The sequence below is a fragment of the Salmo trutta genome, chromosome 12 (genome assembly GCF_901001165.1).
Source record: "Salmo trutta chromosome 12, fSalTru1.1, whole genome shotgun sequence".
Taxonomy (NCBI): domain Eukaryota; kingdom Metazoa; phylum Chordata; class Actinopteri; order Salmoniformes; family Salmonidae; genus Salmo; species Salmo trutta.
This window is the reverse complement of record NC_042968.1, coordinates 43,248,786-43,269,969: the sequence shown is the minus strand read 5'-3', so window position 1 is coordinate 43,269,969 and position 21,184 is coordinate 43,248,786. Positions and strand designations below refer to the sequence as shown.

Sequence of the window (21,184 nt, the reverse complement as noted above, 5' to 3'; positions counted from 1 at the left end):
GGGCTAGAGTTAGCTAGGGCTAGAGTTAGCTAGGGCTAGAGTTAGCTAGGGCTAGAGTTAGTTAGGGCTAGAGTTAGCTAGGGCTACAGTTAGCTAGGGTTAGAGTTAGCTAGGGTTAGAGTTTGTTCGGGTTCGCTAGGGTTAGTTAGGGTTAGAGTTAGCTAAGGTCAGAGTTAGCTGCGGGTTAAGGTTAGCTAGGGTTAGTTAGGTTTGGGTTAGTTAAGCCAGTTTGTCCCAGGGGTCTTGGCTGTAGAGACACACTTGATAGAGGGTTAGGATTAGGGTTAGAGTTAGGATTAGGGTTAGAGTTAGCTAGGGTTAGAGTTAGCTAGGGTTAGAGTTAGCTAGGGTTAGAGTTAGCTAGGGTTAGAGTTAACTAGGGTTAGTGTTAGCTAGGGTTAGCTAGGGTTAGAATTAGCTAGGGTTAGCTAGGGTTAGCTAGGGTTAGCTAGGGTTAGAGTTAGCTAGGGTTAGAGTTAGCTAGGGTTAGCTAGGGTTAGAGTTAGTTAAGCCAGTTTGTCCCAGGGGTCTTGGCTGTAGAGACACACTTGATAGAGGATAGCCAGATCCACCAGTACCTGAGTCAGCCCACACAGCAGGAACTGGAGCGGGCTCTGCTTCAGGGCAAAGTAGGCCGTCTTGAAGCTGTCCCCGGCTATCCACAGTAGGACCATGTTCACACTGAAGACAGAAAACATGTCAATAAGAAACAGGATCATTGACCATCACTTTGAATGACAGTCACCGAGAAGAGGAAACATGGTGCTGCACCTGTTTCTCTCCAGGTCTATCTTTAGTTCGGTTTGAGCACCGTCATTTTACTGAAGAGGTAATTATTGATCATCAGTGTCAAATAGGTCTGACTGGTGTCTGAGGCAGCCCAACATGGCCCTATAGCCCTGTGACACCCAGAAGGTCTGTAGGCCAGGCTGACTGGTGTCTAAGGCAGTCCAACATGGCCCTAAAGCCCTATGACACCCAGAAGGTCTGTAGGCCAGGCTGACTGGTGTCTGAGGCAGCCCAACATGGCCCTATAGCCCTATGACACCCAGAAGGTCTGTAGGCCAGGCTGACTGGTGTCTGAGGCAGCCCAACATGGCCCTAAAGCCCTATGACACCCAGAAGGTGTAACAGAGTCCACTTTAGGACTAGCTAGTGTAACCGATGTGAAATGGCAAGTTAGTTAGCGGTGGTGCGCGCTAATAGCAGTGCAATCGGTGACGTCACTCGCCCTGCGACCTTAAGTAGTTGTTCCCCTTGCGTTGCAAGGGCCGCGGCTTTTGTGGCGCGATGGGTAACGATGCTTCGGTGGTTGTCAGTTGCTGATGTGTGCAAGGGTCCCTGGTTCGAGCCCAGGTCGGGGCGAAGAGAGGGACGGAACCTACACTGTTACACTAGCACACGGTGCCGGCTCCCGCCTGATGTGTCTTTAGGTCTAGCTAGCATACGGTTACCGCCACCTACTGTACTGGAGCGCACCTGCCTCCTGGAGTCATAGCATAAAAATGTACCAAACAAAGTATATGGAGGGATTCCTGCAGATTAATTGTGGTCTGGAGTCGCACCGTTCTCCCTCTACCAAGCCACAAACGGGTATTAGCTTGGCATTTGTTCATGTAGCTCATCTTAATGATTATTTATCTAATCCAATTTAAACAGAGAAGCATGGCATGGCTGACATTCTCACATCATCGTGACCGCAACTCTACAATGGATATTGACTTAATGGTGCTTCTTCATTATCATAACCAACAGGTTTTGGCAGACAGCCGGGTGTCATCTGAGTATTATTAGGATACATCCCAAATGCCAACTTATTCCCCAGATAGTGCACTGTGTAGGTGCATTGCATTATAGGTTTTGGCTGTCTGCCAAAACCTGTTGGTTATGATAATGAAGAAGCACTATTAAGTCAACATCCATTGTTCATTGACTACAGCTCAGCATTTAACACCATAGTACCCTCCAAACTCGTCATTAAGCTCGAGACCCTGGGTCTCGACCCCGCCCTGTGCAACAGGGTCCTGGACTTCTTGACGGGCCGCCCGCAGGTGGTGAGGGTAGGTAACAACATCTTGATCCTCAACAGTGGGGCCCCACAAGGGTGCGTTCTCAGCCCTCTCCTGCACTCCCTGTTCACCCATGACTGCGTGGCCATGCACGCCTCCAACTCAATCATCAAGTTTGCAGACAACACTACAGTGGTAGGCTTGATTACCAACAACAACGAGACGGCCTACAGGGAGGAGGTGAGGGCCCTCGGAGTGTGGTGTCAGGAAAATAACCTCACACTCAATGTCAACAAAACAAAGGAGATGATCGTGGACTTCAGGAAACAGCACAGGGAGCACCCCCCTATCCACATCGACGGGACAGTAGTGGAGAAGGTGGAAAGTTTGAAGTTCCTCGGCGTACACATCACGGACAAACTGAAATGTTCCACCCACACAGACAGCGTGGTGAAGAAGGCGCAGCAGCGCCTCTTCAACCTCAGGAGGCTGAAGAAATTCAGCTTGTCACCAGAAACACTCACAAACTTTTACAGATGCACAATCGAGAGCATCCTGTCGGGCTGTATCACCGCCTGGTACGGCAACTGCTCCGCCCACAACCGTAAGGCTCTTCAGAGGGTAGTGAGGTCTGCACAACGCATCGCCGGGGGCAAACTACCTGCCCTCCAGGACACCTACACCGCCCGATGTCACAGGAAGGCCAAAAAGATCCTCAAGGACAACAACCACCCAAGCCACTGCCTGTTCACCCCGCTATCATCCAGAAGGCGAGGTCAGTACAGGTGCATCAAAGCGGGGACCGAGAAACTGAAAAACAGCTTCTATCTCAAGGCCATCAGACTATTAAACAGCCATCCCTAACATTGAGTGGCTGCTGCCAACATACTGACTCATCTCTAGCCACTTTAATAATGAAAAATGTATGTAATAAATGTATCACTAGCCACTTTAAACAATGCCACTTTATATAATGTTTATATACCCTACATTACTCATCTCATATGTATATACTGTACTCTATACCATCTACTGCATCTTGCCTATGCCGTTCAGCCATTGCTCATTCATATATTTTTATGTACATATTCTTATTCATTCCTTTACACTTGTGTGTAGAAGGTAGTTGTTGTGAAATTGTTAGGTTAGATTACATGTTAGATATTACTGCATGGTCGGAACTAGAAGCACAAGCATTTCGCTACACTCGCAATAACATCTGCTAACCATGTGTATGTGACAAATAAAATTTGATTTGATTTGGAATACGGTGCCATTTGAGACAAACTTAGTTCATTTAGTAGGTTAGTGTGTCTCAGGGTACGGCTGGAATGTGTTTCAGAGGACAGCTCTCATCAGAGTAAACACTCATTAGCTTCACCTCACGATGAGAAAAAACATTCAGCAACTACAAGCATACAAGGAGTTTTACTGCTGCAGCTCATGGTTGGACTAACCAAGTCTCGGGCCTGGGAAAGGACATTTTAAAGGCCCCCCCCTCTTCAAATTGGAGAGAATTTTGTAGTTTTCATGGTAATTTCCTACAATTCTACACATTTTGCCATGGGACAGAGAAAACATTTGCAGTTTTAAAGCTAATTTCCTGTAATAGTACAAATGTTTCCATGGCGCAAAGATAATTTTGCAGTTTTAAAATTTAAATTACAGTGCTAAAAAAAACAAAAAAAATATTGGGAATACAAGTAATGAGTTGAAAAGTGGATCATTGATAGAGTGGGCCAACTTGTATCATATTTCACCCTCTAAACTTGTTCAACGGGCAAATTTATTTAAAATCAGTTGTTGCTAGCAAATATTATTTATTTTGAAATTAAATTTAGAAACGCTTGTTCTCATTTTCTAAAATGTTCTGCCTATGCGTTACACAAAAACTGGTCACTGATATTCACCCTTCTACTCAATACAACACATTGAATTAACCTTGTCCCTTCTAGTCAATAAAACACATTGAATTTCACTTCCCACTTCTAGTCAATACAACACATTGAATTTAACTTCCCACTTACATTTACATTTTAGTCATTTAGCAGACGCTCTTATCCAGAGCGACTTACAGTAGTGAATGCATACATTTCATTTCTAAACATTATTTTATTTTTATTTTTTAATTCTGTGCTGGCCCCCCGTGGGAATCGAACCCACAACCCTGGTGTTGCAAACACCATGCTCTACCAACTGAGCTACAGGGAAGGCACTTCTAGTCAATACAACACATTGAATTTAACTTCCCCTTTCTAGTCAATACAACACATTGAATTTAATTTCCTACTTCTAGTCAATAAAACACATTGAATTTAACTTGACCCTGTTCACTGTATAATAGAATGCTGCATGGAATGGCTGATTGGCTCATATCCAAAGGCCTAGCTGTGATTGGTCTGGAGGAATGGCAGGAAGGAATACAACTAATTTGGTGGGTGCTTATATTTTCCTATTAAACAGGCATAATGATATGTGGCAGTAAGGGGAAAACATGAACCTGTTCTTCTCTTCAGTTAAACACCAATCAGATGTGACTAAACCTAGTGTGAAGTTACCAGGTTGTTAGCTAGCTAGGTAACATTACTGAACATGACTTGGTTCGTTATCAAACCAGGATTAGTTTAAAACCGCCCACAACATGGTTTTGTGAAATGATATCAAATGCGCACAAAATTGTGCAGAAAAAAGGTAGCTCTGGTAATATTGGTCATGTTTTTTGAGACAAGGCGTTTTCTCTGCTGTAACGCTGGAGGCATGCCTGTTGCGAAGCTGTGCTCCATTTTTCCTCTGGCATGCAAGAGACTGTGTGACAGGTTAGCGAACTTGCAATTGCAAAGCCTACTCAGACTGGCCCGTGCTCTTGGTTATACCAGGCAATTAAATTATACAATGTATCAACTTGGCTCGCTCTGCTCCAATGTATAACATGTTCAAATGTAACAACAAAACACTCATCAGGGTCTGCATCCCTGTTCGCCATCACGGCTAAATTATATTATAAAACCGAGGGAGGAATAGATGGGTATGAAGAGCGGATGGAGAGAAGCAGGTGAGCGGAGGCTGGTAGGGGATTCTGTCAGAAGCAGGTGAGTGAGGGATGGTAGGGGATGCTGAGAGAAGCAGGTGAGCGGAGGCTGGTAGGGGATTCTGTCAGAAGCAGGTGAGTGAGGGATGGTAGGGGATGCTGAGAGAAGCAGGTGAGAGGGGGCTGGTAGGGGATGCTGAGAGAAGCAGGTGAGTGAGGGATGGTAGGGGATGCTGAGAGAAGCAGGTGAGTGAGGGATGGTAGGGGATGCTGAGAGAAGCAGGTGAGAGGGGGCTGGTAGGGGATGCTGAGAGAAGCAGGTGAGTGAGGGCTGGTCACCTTCATCTGAGTAGAGTGGGTCAATTTCCTGAAGAAAATGTGTTTGCTTCCTCAGCCTCACCTCATGCCGGTGGTGGAGTGTTTACGTTGGTTCTGGAGCAGCTGTGGTAGCCCCAGCATGGCCTCCGTCAGCACGGCCAGGAAGCCCAGAGACTCCACAAACAGAGAGGAGTCCAGGAGGAGAAGGGTGGTGAAGGCACAGGGCAGCGTGAAGGCCAACAGGAAGATGAGGTAGTCCTCAAAGCCGTCCCAGCTCCAAAAGAACCGGGGTTCCAGATCTGATAGAGAGAGAGATGGGGTGGATGGAGAGAGAGAGCGAGACACAGACAGAGAGACAGACAGAGAGAGACACAGACAGCAGGTAAATAATGGAAGGTTATTGTTTCCTCTTTCCTCCCCAATATCTCCCTCCAGTGGTAAAACAATAGAACAGCTGCAGAGGGGGCTGGATGGTTATTAAAATGGTGGATAGATGGGTGAAAGATGGCCGTCTTATGGTTTTTAAATTGTTGTTTTTAGCCTTTGCCACAAGCTTTCAGCGTAACCAAAGCCTGGAGCCGAAGTTAGATGGCTGTTAGATAGTTATTCTATGGGTGCTATATGTTTGCTGTTACCTGTGATGTGTTGCTGTTTGGTGGTGATACGGTTGGTGTTCTGTACGGAGCAGCAGAGGTTGAGCATCACCAGCATGGTGAGAACCATCACCACACTCTGCAGGAGCAGAGTCACCTCAAACTGCTTCCCAAACCTGCAGGTGTGAAAACACACACACACACAGACAGACAGACGTACACACACACACACACACACACACACATTAGCAGAAAAGCTGACACTGCATTAACTCCAGATAAACCTTACCACCCCCCCCCCCCCCCCCCCAACACCCAAATCCACTCGCCAGAAGAGGATGCGGAGGATGTTAGCGACCAGCAGAACCAGGCAGACGTGTGTAGAGAAGCCGTCTGTGTTCTTGGTCTGAAGGATCTGCTGGTACTGTGAGGCATAGGGCAGAGCCCCTCCAACCACCATCACACAGAATGTCAGCCACTCCAAAGAGTGCCACAGGGTCCCCACATCTCCCTCCTCCTCATCACCCAAACCCAGTCTGTTGGCCATGTCTCTCACAACTCATGGGACACCACAGCACAGCTTTCCACCAGTAGGCTCTGATCCAATGCACCGAACATAATAACAGACTTTAGTTCCGTTAGTTCAATTGTGCATATAGGTAGGCCCTAAACAGAATGTGTAAGATTTTGTTGTAGTTTTGTTTATTTACTTTTTAATTGCAAATCAGTCAGACAAACTAATCTATTTCAAAGTTGAAACTTCTGCTGAGCTCTTATTCTGGCATGAATTACAAATCAACACGAGGTGAGAAATAAAAACGGACTGTTGCCAACCTACCTATTTGATAGGGAGGCTTTTGTTAATCAAAGCCAGGATAAGAAAAAGTCAAGAGTTGAGTGAATTCAACTGGCAGAAAATGAATGGCGATTAAATAAATGTGCGTTTCATCAAACAAAACGAGGAGGATGCAATTTCCTTTCAAATATATATACTACTAAATGCTTGTTCGCCATGCATCATGTTCCAGGTTCTGCTCTATTTCTTCCAAATACTCACTAATGTTGTTGCATTATTTTATAAACGCTTCCAATCAAATACTGTTTGCACGTTTCCCGTTTTGGTAAACTCGCGAGATTTAGAATGCTCACGCTTCACTGTTTACTCGTTGGGGGTCTGTAGCTAGTCAGTGACGGATTCGATTAATCTCGCTCTGGCGCCCGTGTTAGCGTGTTTTGCACCGGCTCAAAGTTAATTGCATTTGGAACCGGGCTGCCTCACGGGCATGAGCCAGGTGCCATGCTCTGACCGTAAGACGGCGAAATTGGCTCAAAACAAAAGTTTGGTAATCAAGCACGTGTAGTAATTAGTTAGAGTATGTATTTTTCCACGTGATTGCTTTTGATAAAAACCCTTTATCTGCCATCCCAATTAAAACTAGTTAGAAAATGTATTTTATTGTAAAATATATGTTGTATGTTTCTGGACGATGCACCATGCTGCCTTGTTGACAACATGACCAAGCGGTGCAGATTACTGTTCCATTTGAGAAGGGCGCTTCTCCCTCTCCGTTTTTGCCCGATGAGGAAAACGGCCATTGCCCGGTTCAATTCAGGCCAGTGTAAAATAATTCCCTCAGTCATTCACGGTTGTTTCGCTTCGTGTGCAGAGAAGGAAGACGTCTCAGACTAACCAGTGGTCTATCGTTCAGCAGCGCCACGAATTTAGTGCAATGTCAGAGATCCAGGATCCGAAATCTGTACAGGACCTGACTGGGGTGGTGAGTCTTATTACCTAGCTAACGGTCCCAAATCCTTGCCATATCTTATCCCATTTGAAAACCTGAGAACTAGCTAGCGTTAGCTAGCAGGCTGGCTAACTGGCTAAAATTCTGCTATAACTGTTTTTTTTCTCCAATCGTTTTTGTAGCAACATTAACTTTTTTCCAATGAAATAGTTGCAGTCAAATTCTGTTTAGCTACATTACCTTTGTTTTAGTCCTGTTTAGCTAGCTAGCTACAGCTATTATTATTGAAATGTAACTGATAGATGGGTGATAGATGGCTAACTGTAATTGTGTTCCGGCTTGTAAAGCTTGACTTTTGTTTTTTGGCGACAAAACTGCAAATCCCAATGGTTTCCATGGTATCAGCGGTGGAGGCAACACCCTGTTGTGTAGGCATCGGAGGCAGCTTAACGCCCACAAGGTTCAATAGTATGCATGCATGCACTAAGATTCTGCTATACTACAGGATATAAACGTGTCCACCCACACATTGCAACAAACAGTTATTACAACATGTTCTGTCCTCCTTCTCCTAATTTTCTACAGGTCCAGACATTGCTGCAGCAGATGCAGGATAAATTCCAGACCATGTCAGACCAGATCATTGGAAGAAATATCCTGCCTTCACAATTTCAATGCTATCAAAGACAGACTTTCAGAATGACACAGTTTTATGTTACAATTTCATTGGATTGCTCATAGCGTAGTCTAATGATATCAATGACTTGATCATTCAGATACATGTAATGCACACACTCCTGGTGGTTTTGTCAGCCGGTTTGAAGCAATTGTATAAATCAATCAATCACACTTGTATTTGTCACATGCTTCGTAAACAACAGTTGTAGACTAACAGTGAAATGTACAACTTTTGCTAACATTTCAAAATACAGAACATTAATATCGGCATTGTATTACTGATGGACCGCTGTAACAAGCAGACAGATTGGGTCAAAGGGATTGGTAGTTCTTAGTTCTATGGGTAGGAGTTTGAGATATTTTGTATAGTAGGCATGGTACCTGAATATTGTTCCCACTTCCTTGACAAGAGTACTCGATGAGATGAGTGGCCGCATCGATGACCTGGAGAAGAACATTGGTGACCTGATGACCCAGGCTGGGGTGGAGGAGATGGAGGCGGAGAACAAGGTCAAGGAGGAACAGGGTTCTTCTTAAAAGGTAATCAACATGGAGTCCACAGAGCGTTCTGCTTGTTTTTGTCATCTCCTATAGATCTCTGTGTGTGTTCAAAGGGTTGTTTCAATTAAACTCTCCAATATTTGTCAACAACACTGTGTATGTTTTCAGATTGTAACTACTAGAGCCTGATCCATATGTTTTTTTGGGGTCCGATTACGATTTTTGGGGTAGCAAAACTTACCGATGCTGATATATTGTTTTTAGAGTGGGAATCTGAATTCTCATACATTTCCATCCAAAAGAGCAATTGTCCAATAACTATGCTTCAAATGTTGATTTCATACTTTGTGACAATAATAATGTCATGAAAATGGCTGCAGGTGTTCAGATCAGCATGAGATTCCCTTGTTTCATTCTGTTTATTCAATATCGGTTATCAGTGAATATCGGCCCATACCGATATAGCGGTTAAAAAGGACAAGATTGGTGATAGTACTGATACCCCTTGACTTATTCCACATTTTGTGTTACAGCCTGAATTATATATGAATTTCATGTATTTTTTTCCCTAACCCATCTATCTGCACACAATACCCTATAATAACAAAGTGAAACATGTTTTTTTAGAAATATTGAAAATATGTAAATGAGATATTTCTGTATTTCATTTTCAATATAAGTACTCACAACTCTTTGCTATGACACTCCAAATTGCATCCAATTTCCTTTGATCATCCTTGGGATGTCACTACAACTTGATTTGAAGTCTACATGTGGCCATGGACATGATTTAGAAAGAAACACATCTCTGTATGTGTAAATAAAGTCCCACAGTTGACAGTGCATGTCAGAACAGAAACTATACCATGAAGTCCAAGGAACTGTCCGTAGAGCTCTGAGATATACTGTATGCTTAATCACAATTCTATCTGGGGGAAGGGTATAAAACATTTTTAGAGTGTTGAAAAAGTTTCCAAGAGCCCAGTGGTCTCCATCATAGGAAATGGAAAAAATCTGGAACTACCCAGACTGCCTAGAGCTGGCTGTCTGACCGAACTGAGCAACTGGGCAAGAACCCAATGACCACTCTGACAGATCTAGAGTTCCTTGGCTGAGATGGGAGAACTTGTCAGAAGGACAACAGTCTCTACAGCACTTCACCAATCTGGGCTTTATGGGAGAGTGGCCAGACAGAAGCCACTCCTGCGAAAAAGGCACATGACGGCACACCTGGAGTTTGCAAAAAGGCATGAAAAAGACAGAGCATAAGGCAAAAGATCCTGAGGTCTGATGAGACAAAAAAATAAAACTATTTGGCCTGAATGTAAATCAGTGACTGGAATAAAACAGACACAGCTCATCACCTGTCTAACACATTCCCTACTGTAAAGCATGGTGGTGGCAGTGTCATGCTATGGGGGATGCTTTTCAGCAGCAGGGACTTGGAGACTGGTAACAATAGAGGGAACAATGAATGGAGCCAAATACAGGACAATCTGTGATAAGAACCTGCTTCAGAGTGCAAACAACCTTAGACTGGGGGTGAAGATTTACGTTTCAACAGGACAATGACCCCAAGCATACAGCCAAAGCAACGCTGGAATAGCTTCAGAACAAGAATGTGAAAGTCTTTGAGTGGCCCAGACTTGAATCCCATTTAAAATCTGTGGAAAAACTTGAAGATTGCTGTTTACCGCCACTCCCCATCTAACTTAACATTGTGAGAAAATCTGCAAGGAAAATTGAGAAAATCACCAAATCCAGATGTGCAAAGCTGATACAGACATACCCAAGACGACTCAAAGCTGTATTTGCCTACAAACGTGCTTCCACAAAGTATTGACTCAGATGTTAATACATATGTAAATTAGATTTCTGTATTTCATGTTAAATAAATGAGCAAAAACTTCTAAACATGTTTTCACTTTGTCACTATGGGGTATTGTGTGTTGATGGGTGGGTGGGTGGGTGGGTGGGTAAATGTAATCCATTTTAAATTCAGGCAGTAACACAACTCAAAATTCAAAAGGCACTCGCACCTCTGAGCAAACTGTTTGCAGGTGCATGGCAACAGTTGAACAAGATTCTTCTTCTTCAGGCTGTAACACAACCGAATGTTGAATATTTTCTGATGGCACTGTATCGGTCAGGCTCAACTAACTACTTTTTTTGTGATTTGAGAGATATTTGGTTTATTTAACGTTTCCTCTTCTCTTTCCACTTTCAGGTTTCCAAGTAACAGGATGGTGGAGCCTAAATGGGAAACAGACAGTTTTTCAGGAGTATTGTATATTTAAGTTTTTTTTTGAATTGTTAGTATTTTGATTTACTGTGTATGTAACATGTTTTATATTTACAGTCATATTAACTCTTGTAATAATGTTCACTCTTGACATTTGTTTTGTTTTTGAATTGATATTTTCCTTAACTTGAGATGGCTCACTCAGGTGGCTCACTTAATGGCTCACTCAGGTGACTCACTGGGCCAGTAACTGATTATGTCAACTAGCCAATTGAACATTTTAACACTATTTCAACACAAAACATTTACTGCTATTCAAATGTTCTAAAATGTTGTGTGTTAAGATTTCTTTACTTTTAGTCTTTTTCACAATAAACCAGGGCTTGCATACACTTTGGTCCTCTTCTCTCATACAGGTTGAAAACGGCAGTGCCTCGAGGACATGAGTTGTGCACAAAATGTGAATATTTGTTTTCCAAGGCACTGTATATTTTCCTATTTTCAAAGAAGCTGTCAATATCTCTGAATAAATGCCCCCTCGAGAAGGATATAATGCCCTGGTTTGGAAACGGTTAAAAAGCAGTGAACACCCACATCCACCATACTCAAGGAGTAGGGTTTTAAAAATGTAACAGAGGGAAGCGTGAAATAGAAATGCACAACTTGTATGCTACTGCAATTTATTCTAACGTTTTCAATCGGAAAGTCAGTGTATGACACATTGCAAACTGGTATATGTTACAAATGTGTCATTACACGAACTACCATGGAATTACATAGGTTTGGGCACTGATCTACACTGTCAAATAAGAAAGGACAACAACCCTGAAATATCTTGCTTCGTTTTAAAACTTGGTGCAGAATGTCTTGCTAGTCCTTCAGATACGGCAATTCACCCATTCGTAGCCAAATCGGCCCGGCTGTGTGTGTGTGTGTGTGAGAGAGAGAGAGAGAGAGAGAGAGAACGTCTTGCAGCTGGTAGTGTTAGATTCTTAATTTTTTTGTATGATTAAGAATATCATGCTTTGAACATGACATCAGCAGAGGTGTCTTTACAGCTGAGATTAGACAAATAATGTCGTTTATATTGCAGATTTCTGTATTACTCCTCTGTGCCCAGATTTCTAGATATATCGTTTGCTGGCGTGTATGGATTTAACTACACGTACCTTAGAAACGTAGCTACCGCACATCAACTTGTGCCATAGATAGGTCGACCGGTAAACCGGTCTCTGAACAACTGTTCAAATTGTACTTGGGAAAAAAATAGTATTGTGAGAGTCAGTGTTGTATTGCCGTATAGAATAGTCCTTTGTGCTCACATGCCATCTTTATGCAGATAGACTTATAGCACGACATTTGCTGCTCTTCTCTTGCTTTCTATCGGAGTGTGACTGCAGAAGAGCGTAGATCCTATCAGCTGTCGTTGACTTAGGAAGCGCTTTACAGGTTTGTTTATGCAGCACTACTTTTGTGTACATCCGATAATTTTTACAAAGTAAGGAATTAATGGTGTTTTATTTCTCGAAATCATCAGTTAACTTAATTTCATTTTCAAAACGACTTCATATCTGTTTAATCCTAAACTATTGGACATGATTGATGCCGAATGGCTGGAGTATTCCTTGGGTCTATTTCTTCTGGATGGCAGTACTACGCCTTTCTCCTCGCTCCTGTGCTAGCCGCCATCTTGAATTTTAATGTTAATTTCTGAAATGTTTTGTTTCCGACGAAATTTTCGATTACAGTGTCGTGCCAATTCTGGATTTTTTTGAAGGATTATCTAATGTTCCTGCTCATCCTGGAATAAATATTTAGTGAGTATTTACGTTATTTGTTCAGTCGTGATGGTCGTTGCAAGACGTCCTGCCACTTTTCTATGGGTGAAAAATGTTTTGAGAACGCAAGTTACCTAGCTAACAACTGTGCAGTTTTGTAGCTAGCTAGTTACTGTAACGTTAGTCGGATAATGTAGCTAGCTAGCGCGCTAGTAAACATGCAAACTCAGCCATGATAATAAGTTACCTAGTAATAAAGAAAACAACGAGATATGGACAAGGTAGTCAGTTTGCATGAACTAGCGTTAGCGATACTAGCTAGCTAGCAAACCTCGATTATTGGGCCTGGGCGAGTGTTTGTCTATTTTGCTTTTCAAAACAGCTAGCTAACGTTAGCTACGTGTTTATCGTACATTGTTTGTATATTAGAGGTGTATTTACGCTTGACTTGGTGTTGAAAATCACTAGCTAGATTGTTTCGGTACCTATCAAACTGGTAGATAATTAACTAGTTATAAAGATGATTTGCTTTAGCTAGTTAACATGGGTGTTTTACTTACTGTTATTGATTAATGTTAGCTAACTAACATGACTAAACCCTGTTAACGCCAATGCATTGAAACGAATATTAGCAGTGCCGGTGATTGAGATGTGTATGTCAACTTTCTGTAAATGGTCAGTCGCTTTCAAGTTTTCAAGCCATCATAATTTGTTAAGCTAATGCCGGGCCACCTAGATACACCGCTAACGTTAGCTAAATATTGCGTAATGTACACCCTCTGACAGGCAAATAGGCTATATTAACGGCGAGTTGGCTATTATCAGGCCCCTGTTTGAAATGGAAAGTTGACAAACATGTATCAGTGGTGTCCTTCCGGGTTCCTCGTTGAACGCTTTTCTCAAAACAGTCAACGAGCTAACGTTAACTCGCGCATGATGTGGTAAACTTTCTGACATTGATATATCAAATGCAGCGTACCCCCAGAATGAGGTGTTGCACTAATTTGCCAGCTGGTTTTTTGACAAGGCCCTATCAGTACAACCTCTTGTGTTGTTGTTAGCTAGCAACACTAACGTTACGCCAGGGCGTATTTCAGTTGCTAGTGTTCAAGGGTGTAGCTAGCTAAAGAAGTATTACCAATCCATTGTTCCATAAAATAAATGCATGGCTTCGATTACCCATTAGTTGAACTTCCGATCAATATTTAATTGTAATGTGTTATCTGGCTACCAAATAAGACATCATCACGCACGTCTCATACAAACGTACCAAATTTGTCGGCCAAAGCGGCTTCCCTCATTTGACCACTAAGTGGCGCTGCAGATATAATCTAAATCAGAATCTGATACTTCTACACCATTTATATTTTAGATTATTATATATTTTTTGGGGGGGAACTCAGTCTGGGTCTCAATTTACTGTTGAGAGTTAGAATAATAGAAAATAGTATAACTTTTTATTTGTCACATGCTTTGTAAACAACAGGTGTAGACTAACAGTGAAATGCTTACTTACGGCCATTCCCAACAATGCAGAGAGAAAAATAGAATAATTATAGAAAGATATCAGGGCATAACTTTTTTTTAGCAAGTAGGAAATATTATATACACTGCTCAAAAAAATAAAGGGAACACTTAAACAATACAATGTAACTCCAAGTCAATCACACTTCTGTGAAATCAAACTGTCCACTTAGGAAGCAACAGTGATTGACAATACATTTAACATGCGGTTGTGCAAATGGAATAGACAACAGGTGGAAATTATAGGCAATTAGCAAGACACCCCCAATAAAGGAGTGGTTCTGCAGGTGGTAACCACAGACCACTTCTCAGTTCCTATGCTTCCTGGCTGATGTTTTGGTCACTTTTGAATGCTGGCGGTGCTTTCACTCTAGTGGTAGCATGAGACGGAGTCTACAACCCACACAAGTGGCTCAGGTAGTGCAGCTCATCCAGGATGGCACATCAATGCGAGCTGTGGCAAGAAGGTTTGCTGTGTCTGTCAGCGTAGTGTCCAGAGCATGGAGGCGCTACCAGGAGACAGGCCAGTACATCAGGAGACGTGGAGGAGGCCGTAGGAGGGCAACAACCCAGCAGCAGGACCGCTACCTCCGCCTTTGTGCAAGGAGGAGCACTGCCAGAGCCCTGCAAAATGACCTCCAGCAGGCCACAAATGTGCATGTGTCTGCTCAAATGGTCAGAAACAGACTCCATGAGGGTGGTATGAGGGCCCGACAGGTGGGGGTTGTGCTTACAGCCCAACACCGTGCAGGACGTTTGGACACACACTTATTCAAGGGTTTTTATTTATTTTTTTACAATTTTCTACATTGTAGAATAATAGTGAAGACATCAACTATAAAATAACAAATGGAATCATGTAGTAACCAAAAAAGTGTTAAACAAATCAAAATATATTTTAGATTATTCAATGTAGCCACCAGTTGCCTTGATGACAACTTTGCACATTCATGGAATTGTGCCAACAAGCTTAACCCGGATTGCTTTTCCGAAAGTCTTGATGGAGTTCCCACATATACTGAGCACTTGTTGGCTGCTTTTCCTTCACTCTGTGGTCCAACTCATTCCAAACCATCTCAATTGGATTGATGTCGGGTGATTGTGGAGGCCTGGTCATCTGATGCAGCACACCATCACTCTTCTTCTTGGTAAAATAGCCCTTACGCAGCCTGGCGGTGTGTTGGGTCATTGTCCTGTTGAAAAACAAATGATAGTCCCACTAAGCGCAAACCAAATGGGATGGCATGTTTCTTCAGAATGCTGTGGTAGCCATGCTGTAGAAGTGTACCTTGAATTCTAAATAAATCACCGATAGCGTCACAGCAAAGCACCCCCATACCATCACACCACCACCTCCATGCTTCACGGTGGGAACCACACATGTGGATATCATCCATTCACCTACTCTGCGTCTCACAAAGACATGGCGGTTGGAACCAAAAATCTAATTTGGAATCATCAGACCAATGGACAGATTTCCACCAGTCTAATGTCCATTGCTCGGGCAGGTAGCCTAGTGGTTAGAGTGTTGGACTAGTAACCGAAAGGTTGCAAGATCGAATCCCCGAGCTGACAAAGTAAAACATGTCGTTCTGCCCCTGAACAAGGCAGTTAACCCACTGTTCCTAGGCCGTCATTGAAAATAAGAATTTGTCCTTAACTGACTTACCTAGTTAAATAAAGGTAAAATAAAAATTAGATGTTCAGGAGTCTTATGGCTTGGGGTTAGAAGCTGTGTAGAAGCCTCTTGGACCTAGACTTGACGCCCCGGTACCACTTGCCGTGCGGTAGCAGAGAGAACAGACTAGGGTGGTTGGAGTCTTTGACAATTTTTAGGGCCTTCCTCTGACACTGCCTGGTATAGAGGTCATGGATGGCAGGAAGCTTGGCCCCAGTGATGTACTGGGCCGTGTGCACTACTCTTTGTAGTGACTTGCGGTCGGAGGCCGAGCAGTTGCCATACCAGGCAGTCATGCAACCAGGCAGGATGCTTTCGATGGTGCAGCTGTAGAACCTTTTGAGGATCTGAGGACCCATGCCAAATCTTTTCAGTCTCCTGAGGGGGAATAGGTTTTGTCGTACCCTCTTCACGACTGTCTTGGAGTGCTTGGCCCATGTTAGCTTGTTGATGTGGACACCAAGGAACTTGAAGCTCTCAACCTGCTCCACTACAGCACCGTCGATGAGAATGGGGGCGTGCTCGGTCCTCTTTTTCCTGTAGTCCACAATCATCTCCTTTGTCTTGGTTATGTTGAGGGAGAGGTTGTTGTCCTGGCACCACACGGTCAGGTCTCTGACCTCCTCCCTATAAGCTGTCTCGTCGTTGTCGGTGATCAGGCCAACCACTGTTGTGTCATCGGCAAACTTAATGATGGTGTTGGAGTCGTGCCTGGCCGTGCAATCATGACTGAACAAGGTGTACAGGAGGGGACTGAGCATGCACCCCTGAGGGGCCCGCGTGTTGAGGATCAGCGTGGCGGATATGTTACCTACCCTTACCACCTGGGGGCAGTCCATCAGGAAGTCCAGGATCCAGTTGCAGAAGGAGGTTTTTAGTCCCAGGGTTCTTAGCTTATTGATGAGCATTGAGGGCACTATGGTGTTGAACGCTGAGCTGTAGTCAATGAATAGCATTCTCACACAGGGTTACCTTTTGTCCTGGTGGGAGAGGGCAGTGTGGAGTGCAATAGAGATGACATCATCTGTGGATCTGTTAGGGCAGTATGCAAATTGGAGTGGGTCTAGGGATTCTGTGATAATGGTCTTGATGTGAGCTATGACCAGCCTTTCAAAGCACTTCATGGCTACAGACGTTGGTAGTCATTTAGGCAGGTTACTTTAGTGTTCTTAGGCACAGGGACTATGGTGGTCTGCTTAAAACATGTTGGTATTACAGACTCGGACAGGGAGAGGTTGAAAAGATCAGTGAAGACACTTGCCAGTTGGTCAGCGCATGTTCGCCGTACACGTCCTGGTAATCCGTCTGGCCCTGCGGCCTTGTGAATGTTGACCTGTTTAAAGGTCTTACTCACATCGACTGCGGAGAGCATGATCACAGTCTTCCGGAACAGCTGGTGCTCTCATTAATGTTTCAGTGTTATTTGCCTCGAAGCGAACATAGAAGTAGTTTAGCTCGTCTGGTAAGCTCGTAAGACCTGAAAATAGCTGTGCAGCAACACTCCCCATCCAACCTGACAGAGCTTGAGAGGATCTGCAGAGAAGGTTCTTCATCAAAGTACTGAGTAAAGGGTCTGAATACCTATGTAAATGTAATATTTCAGTTTACATTTTTTTATACATTTACTAACATTTCTAAAAACCTGTTTTTGCTTTTACATTATGGGGTATTGTGTGTAGATTGATGAGGGGGAAAAAATGTAATTTATTTTTGAATAAAGCTGTAATTAGGGATGCACGATATATCGGTGAGCATATCGGAATCGGACGATATTAGCTAAAAATGCCAGCATCGGCCCGATGTCTATAACGCTGATGTGCAAAACCGATGTCAAAGCTGACCTGCATACCTATATAACGTAGGTAGATGACGTAATGACGCCACAAAAAATACCACGCTACACGTGCAACACAGTATTCCTAACCTAGCCCACAATGTCTGCTGTGTGGATCTACTTTGAAGTTTCAAAGAAAGATAACAAAAAGACCATATGCAACATTTGTGCTGCTGATATTTCCTGAGGGGAGAAAGTGAAATCTTTCAATATCACAAACCTAATGACTCATTCGAAAGTGCATCACCACCCAGACGTTCAGCTACTACTTAGAACAAAATCAGAAAACTAAGTGCACACTTCAAACAACTAAACATGTTCAAGTCCAGCAGTCATTTGAAAGAATAAGAACATTTCAGCGAGACAACTCAAAGGCGAAATCCATTAACGCCAAGATAATGGAATTCATTGCCCTTGACAGTCAACCGTTCTCTGTCGTGGATGATGTTGGCTTTTGCCGACTGGCCGAGCACCTCGAGCCCCAGTACACACTACCAAGTAGGCGCTATTTTTCAGATGTTGCCCTACCGGGGTTACACAGTATTGTCGAAACGCACATCCATGAGCTACTTGCTATGGGCGTCACTGCTATTCGCTTCACGACTGACATTTGGACCAACGATGTCAGCCCCATGAGCATGCTGAGTCTAACAGCACAGTGGGTCGACGAGGATCTCGTACTGAGGAAAGCCGCATTGCATGCTCAAGAATGTGCTGGTTCTCATAACGCTGCTGCCATTTCAATGGCATTTTAGAACATGTTTGAAACTAGGAAACATGAACACACTCCTAGCTCCATTTGAACAACTGACTGGAGAAATAAGCTCATCAACTGCGTCTGCAGCAGACGCGATACCCTCTGTCATGGCATTGAAACGCCTGCTCAACAAAACTGCCGACACAGACTGTGGGGTTAAAACTTGGAAAAGTACTTTACTAGAGGCTGTGTACAAGCAATTCGGTGGCATTCTCTCTGAGCCTCTTTACTGTGTTGCCACCATGCTCGATGCTAGGTACAAGGACCGCTACTTCGATGCAGACAAGAAACAGGGTTTACGTGAAATGTTAGACACAGCTGGACAAGATGGAAACGGACACAGTGACAGTGCGCACCGAAGAGGACCCACGACAGAAGAGGCCATAGACAGACAGCTGAAACTTCACTACTTGACATGTATGATGAAATCCTGGTTGAGAATGAAACGACTGAACAATTGAACAACAAAACAGCACAGCAAGTAAGTGAAAGAAATAGGTTTTGATTATGTTTTACTGGTAATGGTGACATACGCAAATGCCAACAAAATAACTTTTTGGTGTGTGTGTGTTTCAACTATTTAACTGTACTAAAATGCTTAAAAGGCCTCTAAAATTTGAAATATCGGTTATCAGGTTTTTTTTTGTCAATGAAAATATTGGATATCGTTATCGGCCAAAAATGTTATATCGGTGCATCGCTACCTGTAAAATGTAATACATTTTTTTTTTAAGTGAAGGGGTCTGAATACTTTCTGAATGCACTGTAGGTAGGGGTAAAGTAACAAGGCAACAGGATGAATAATAAACAATAACAGCAGCATTTGTGATTAATCAAATAAGGTAGAGCAAAGGGGTGTGGTCAATGCAAAAAGTCCAGGTCGCTAGTTGGTTAACTATTTCAGCTTCATGATATGCCACAATTGTCAGGTTAATGGATTTTCTTGGCAAAGAAGAAATGATCACTAACAGGGATGTAAACAAATTAGTGTACAAAATTTGAGCAAAATAAGCTTTTTTTTGTACATGTGGAACATTTCTGGGATCTTTTATTTCAGCTCATGAAACATGGAACAAACACTTTACATGTTGTGTTTTTCTATTTTTGTTCAGTGTTAAATAGAAAAACCACCACAAGGTGGACAAAGTGCACGGAAGCTGTTTCCATATACACAGCAAAATAAATGGTTTCCTTTAGAGGTCGACTGATTAATCGGAATGGCCGATTTAATTAGGGCCGATTTCAAGTTTTCATAACAATCGGAAATCTGTATTTTTGGACACCGATTTTTAAACATTTATTTTTTTAACCTTTATTTAACTAGGCAAGTCAGTTAAGAACAAATTCTTATTTTCAATGACGGCCTAGGAACGGTGGGTTAACTGCCTTGTTCAGGGGCAGAACGACAGATTTTTACCTTGTCAGCTTGGGGATTCAATCTTGCAACCTTACGGTTAACTAGTCCAACGCTCTAACCACCTGCTTTACATTGCACTCCACGAGGAGCCTGCCTGTTACGCGAATGCAGTAAGAAGCCAAGGTAAGTTGCTAGCTAGCATTAAACTTATCTTATAAAAAACAATCAATCAATCAATCATAATCACTAGTTAACTACACATGGTTGATGATATTACTAGTTTATCTAGCCTGTCCTGCGTTGCATATAATCGCTTAGGTACACATTGCTCCAACCATAAACATCAATGCCTTTCTTAAAATCAATACACAAGTATATATTTTTAAACCTGCATATTTAGTTAATATTGCCTGCTAACATGAATTTCTTTTAACTAGGGAAAATGTGTCACTTCTCTTGCAACAGAGTCAGGGTATATGCAGCAGTTTGGGCCGCCTGGCTCGTTGCAAACTGAAATCTATTTCTTCCTAACAAAGACAGCCGACTTCGCCAAACGGGGGATGATTTAACAAAAGCGCATTTGCGAAAAAAGCACAATCGTTGCACGACTGTACCTAACCATAAACATCAATGCCTTTCTTAAAATCAATACACAGAAGTATATATTTTTAAACCTGCATATTTAGCTAAAAGAAATCCAGGTTAGCAGGCAATATTATCCAGGTGAAATTGTGTCACTTCTCTTGCGTTCATTGCACGCAGAGTCAGGGTATATGCAACAGTTTGGGCCACCTGGCTCGTTGCGAACTAATTTGCCAGAATTTTACGTAATTATGACATAACATTGAAGGTTGTGCAATGTAACAGGAATATTTAGACTTAGGGATGCCACCCATTAATATAATACGGAACGGTTCCGTATTTCACTGAAAGGAAAACGTTTTGTTTTCGAGATGATAGTTTCCGGATTCGACCATATTAATGACCTAAGGCTCGTATTTCTGTGTGTTTATTATAATTAAGTCTATGATTTGATAGAGCAGTCTGACTGAGCGGTGGTAGGCAGCAGCAGGCTCATAAGCATTCATTCAAACAGCACTTTCGTGCGTTTTGCCAGCAGCTCTTCGCTGTGCTTCAAGCAT

General features: G+C 42.9%; 3 protein-coding genes across 4 annotated transcripts in view; 2 read left to right on the top strand and 1 right to left on the bottom strand.

Annotated features, from left to right (window-relative positions):
- Positions 1-433: 433 nt before the first annotated feature.
- Positions 434-6,904, bottom strand: LOC115203586 (PQ-loop repeat-containing protein 1). The gene is made up of 5 exons (XM_029768379.1): positions 6,787-6,904; positions 6,278-6,545; positions 5,991-6,124; positions 5,438-5,654; positions 434-681 (listed from the first exon to the last, which is right to left on the bottom strand). Exons 2-5 carry the CDS (start codon positions 6,493-6,495, stop codon positions 507-509), a joined length of 744 nt encoding a protein of 247 aa, XP_029624239.1. The 5' UTR covers positions 6,496-6,545; positions 6,787-6,904; the 3' UTR covers positions 434-506.
- Positions 6,905-7,586: 682 nt separating this feature from the next.
- Positions 7,587-11,506, top strand: LOC115203587 (heat shock factor-binding protein 1). The gene is made up of 4 exons (XM_029768380.1): positions 7,587-7,726; positions 8,279-8,345; positions 8,787-8,911; positions 11,100-11,506. The coding sequence occupies exons 1-3, from the start codon at positions 7,679-7,681 to the stop codon at positions 8,906-8,908; spliced, it is 237 nt and encodes a 78-aa protein (XP_029624240.1). The 5' UTR covers positions 7,587-7,678; the 3' UTR covers positions 8,909-8,911; positions 11,100-11,506.
- Positions 11,507-12,482: 976 nt separating this feature from the next.
- Positions 12,483-21,184, top strand: part of LOC115203585 (histone-lysine N-methyltransferase KMT5B) — a 34,880-nt gene continuing 26,178 nt past the window's right edge. The window contains exon 1 of one of the 2 annotated variants that reach the window (XM_029768376.1): positions 12,483-12,563. The gene's annotated coding sequence lies outside the window, so the exon portion shown is untranslated. Of the gene's footprint in view, positions 12,564-12,588; positions 12,932-21,184 lie in introns of those variants that run through there. The other variant, XM_029768374.1, reaches the window with a different exon arrangement.

Bases quoted from the DNA above. Each gene is read 5' to 3' on its own strand.
- LOC115203586 (XM_029768379.1), bottom strand. From the start codon at position 6,495: ATGGCCAACAGACTGGGTTTGGGTGATGAGGAGGAGGGAGATGTGGGG. The intron at 5,655-5,990 runs GTAACAGCAAAC...TCTCTCTATCAG, and splicing joins CAAACAGCAACACATCACAG to ATCTGGAACCCCGGTTCTTT. The intron at 682-5,437 runs GTGAGGCTGAGG...TTCTGTCTTCAG, and splicing joins CACTCCACCACCGGCATGAG to TGTGAACATGGTCCTACTGT.
- LOC115203587 (XM_029768380.1), top strand. From the start codon at position 7,679: ATGTCAGAGATCCAGGATCCGAAATCTGTACAGGACCTGACTGGGGTG. The intron at 7,727-8,278 runs GTGAGTCTTATT...AATTTTCTACAG, and splicing joins TACAGGACCTGACTGGGGTG to GTCCAGACATTGCTGCAGCA. The intron at 8,346-8,786 runs ATATCCTGCCTT...TGACAAGAGTAC, and splicing joins AGACCAGATCATTGGAAGAA to TCGATGAGATGAGTGGCCGC.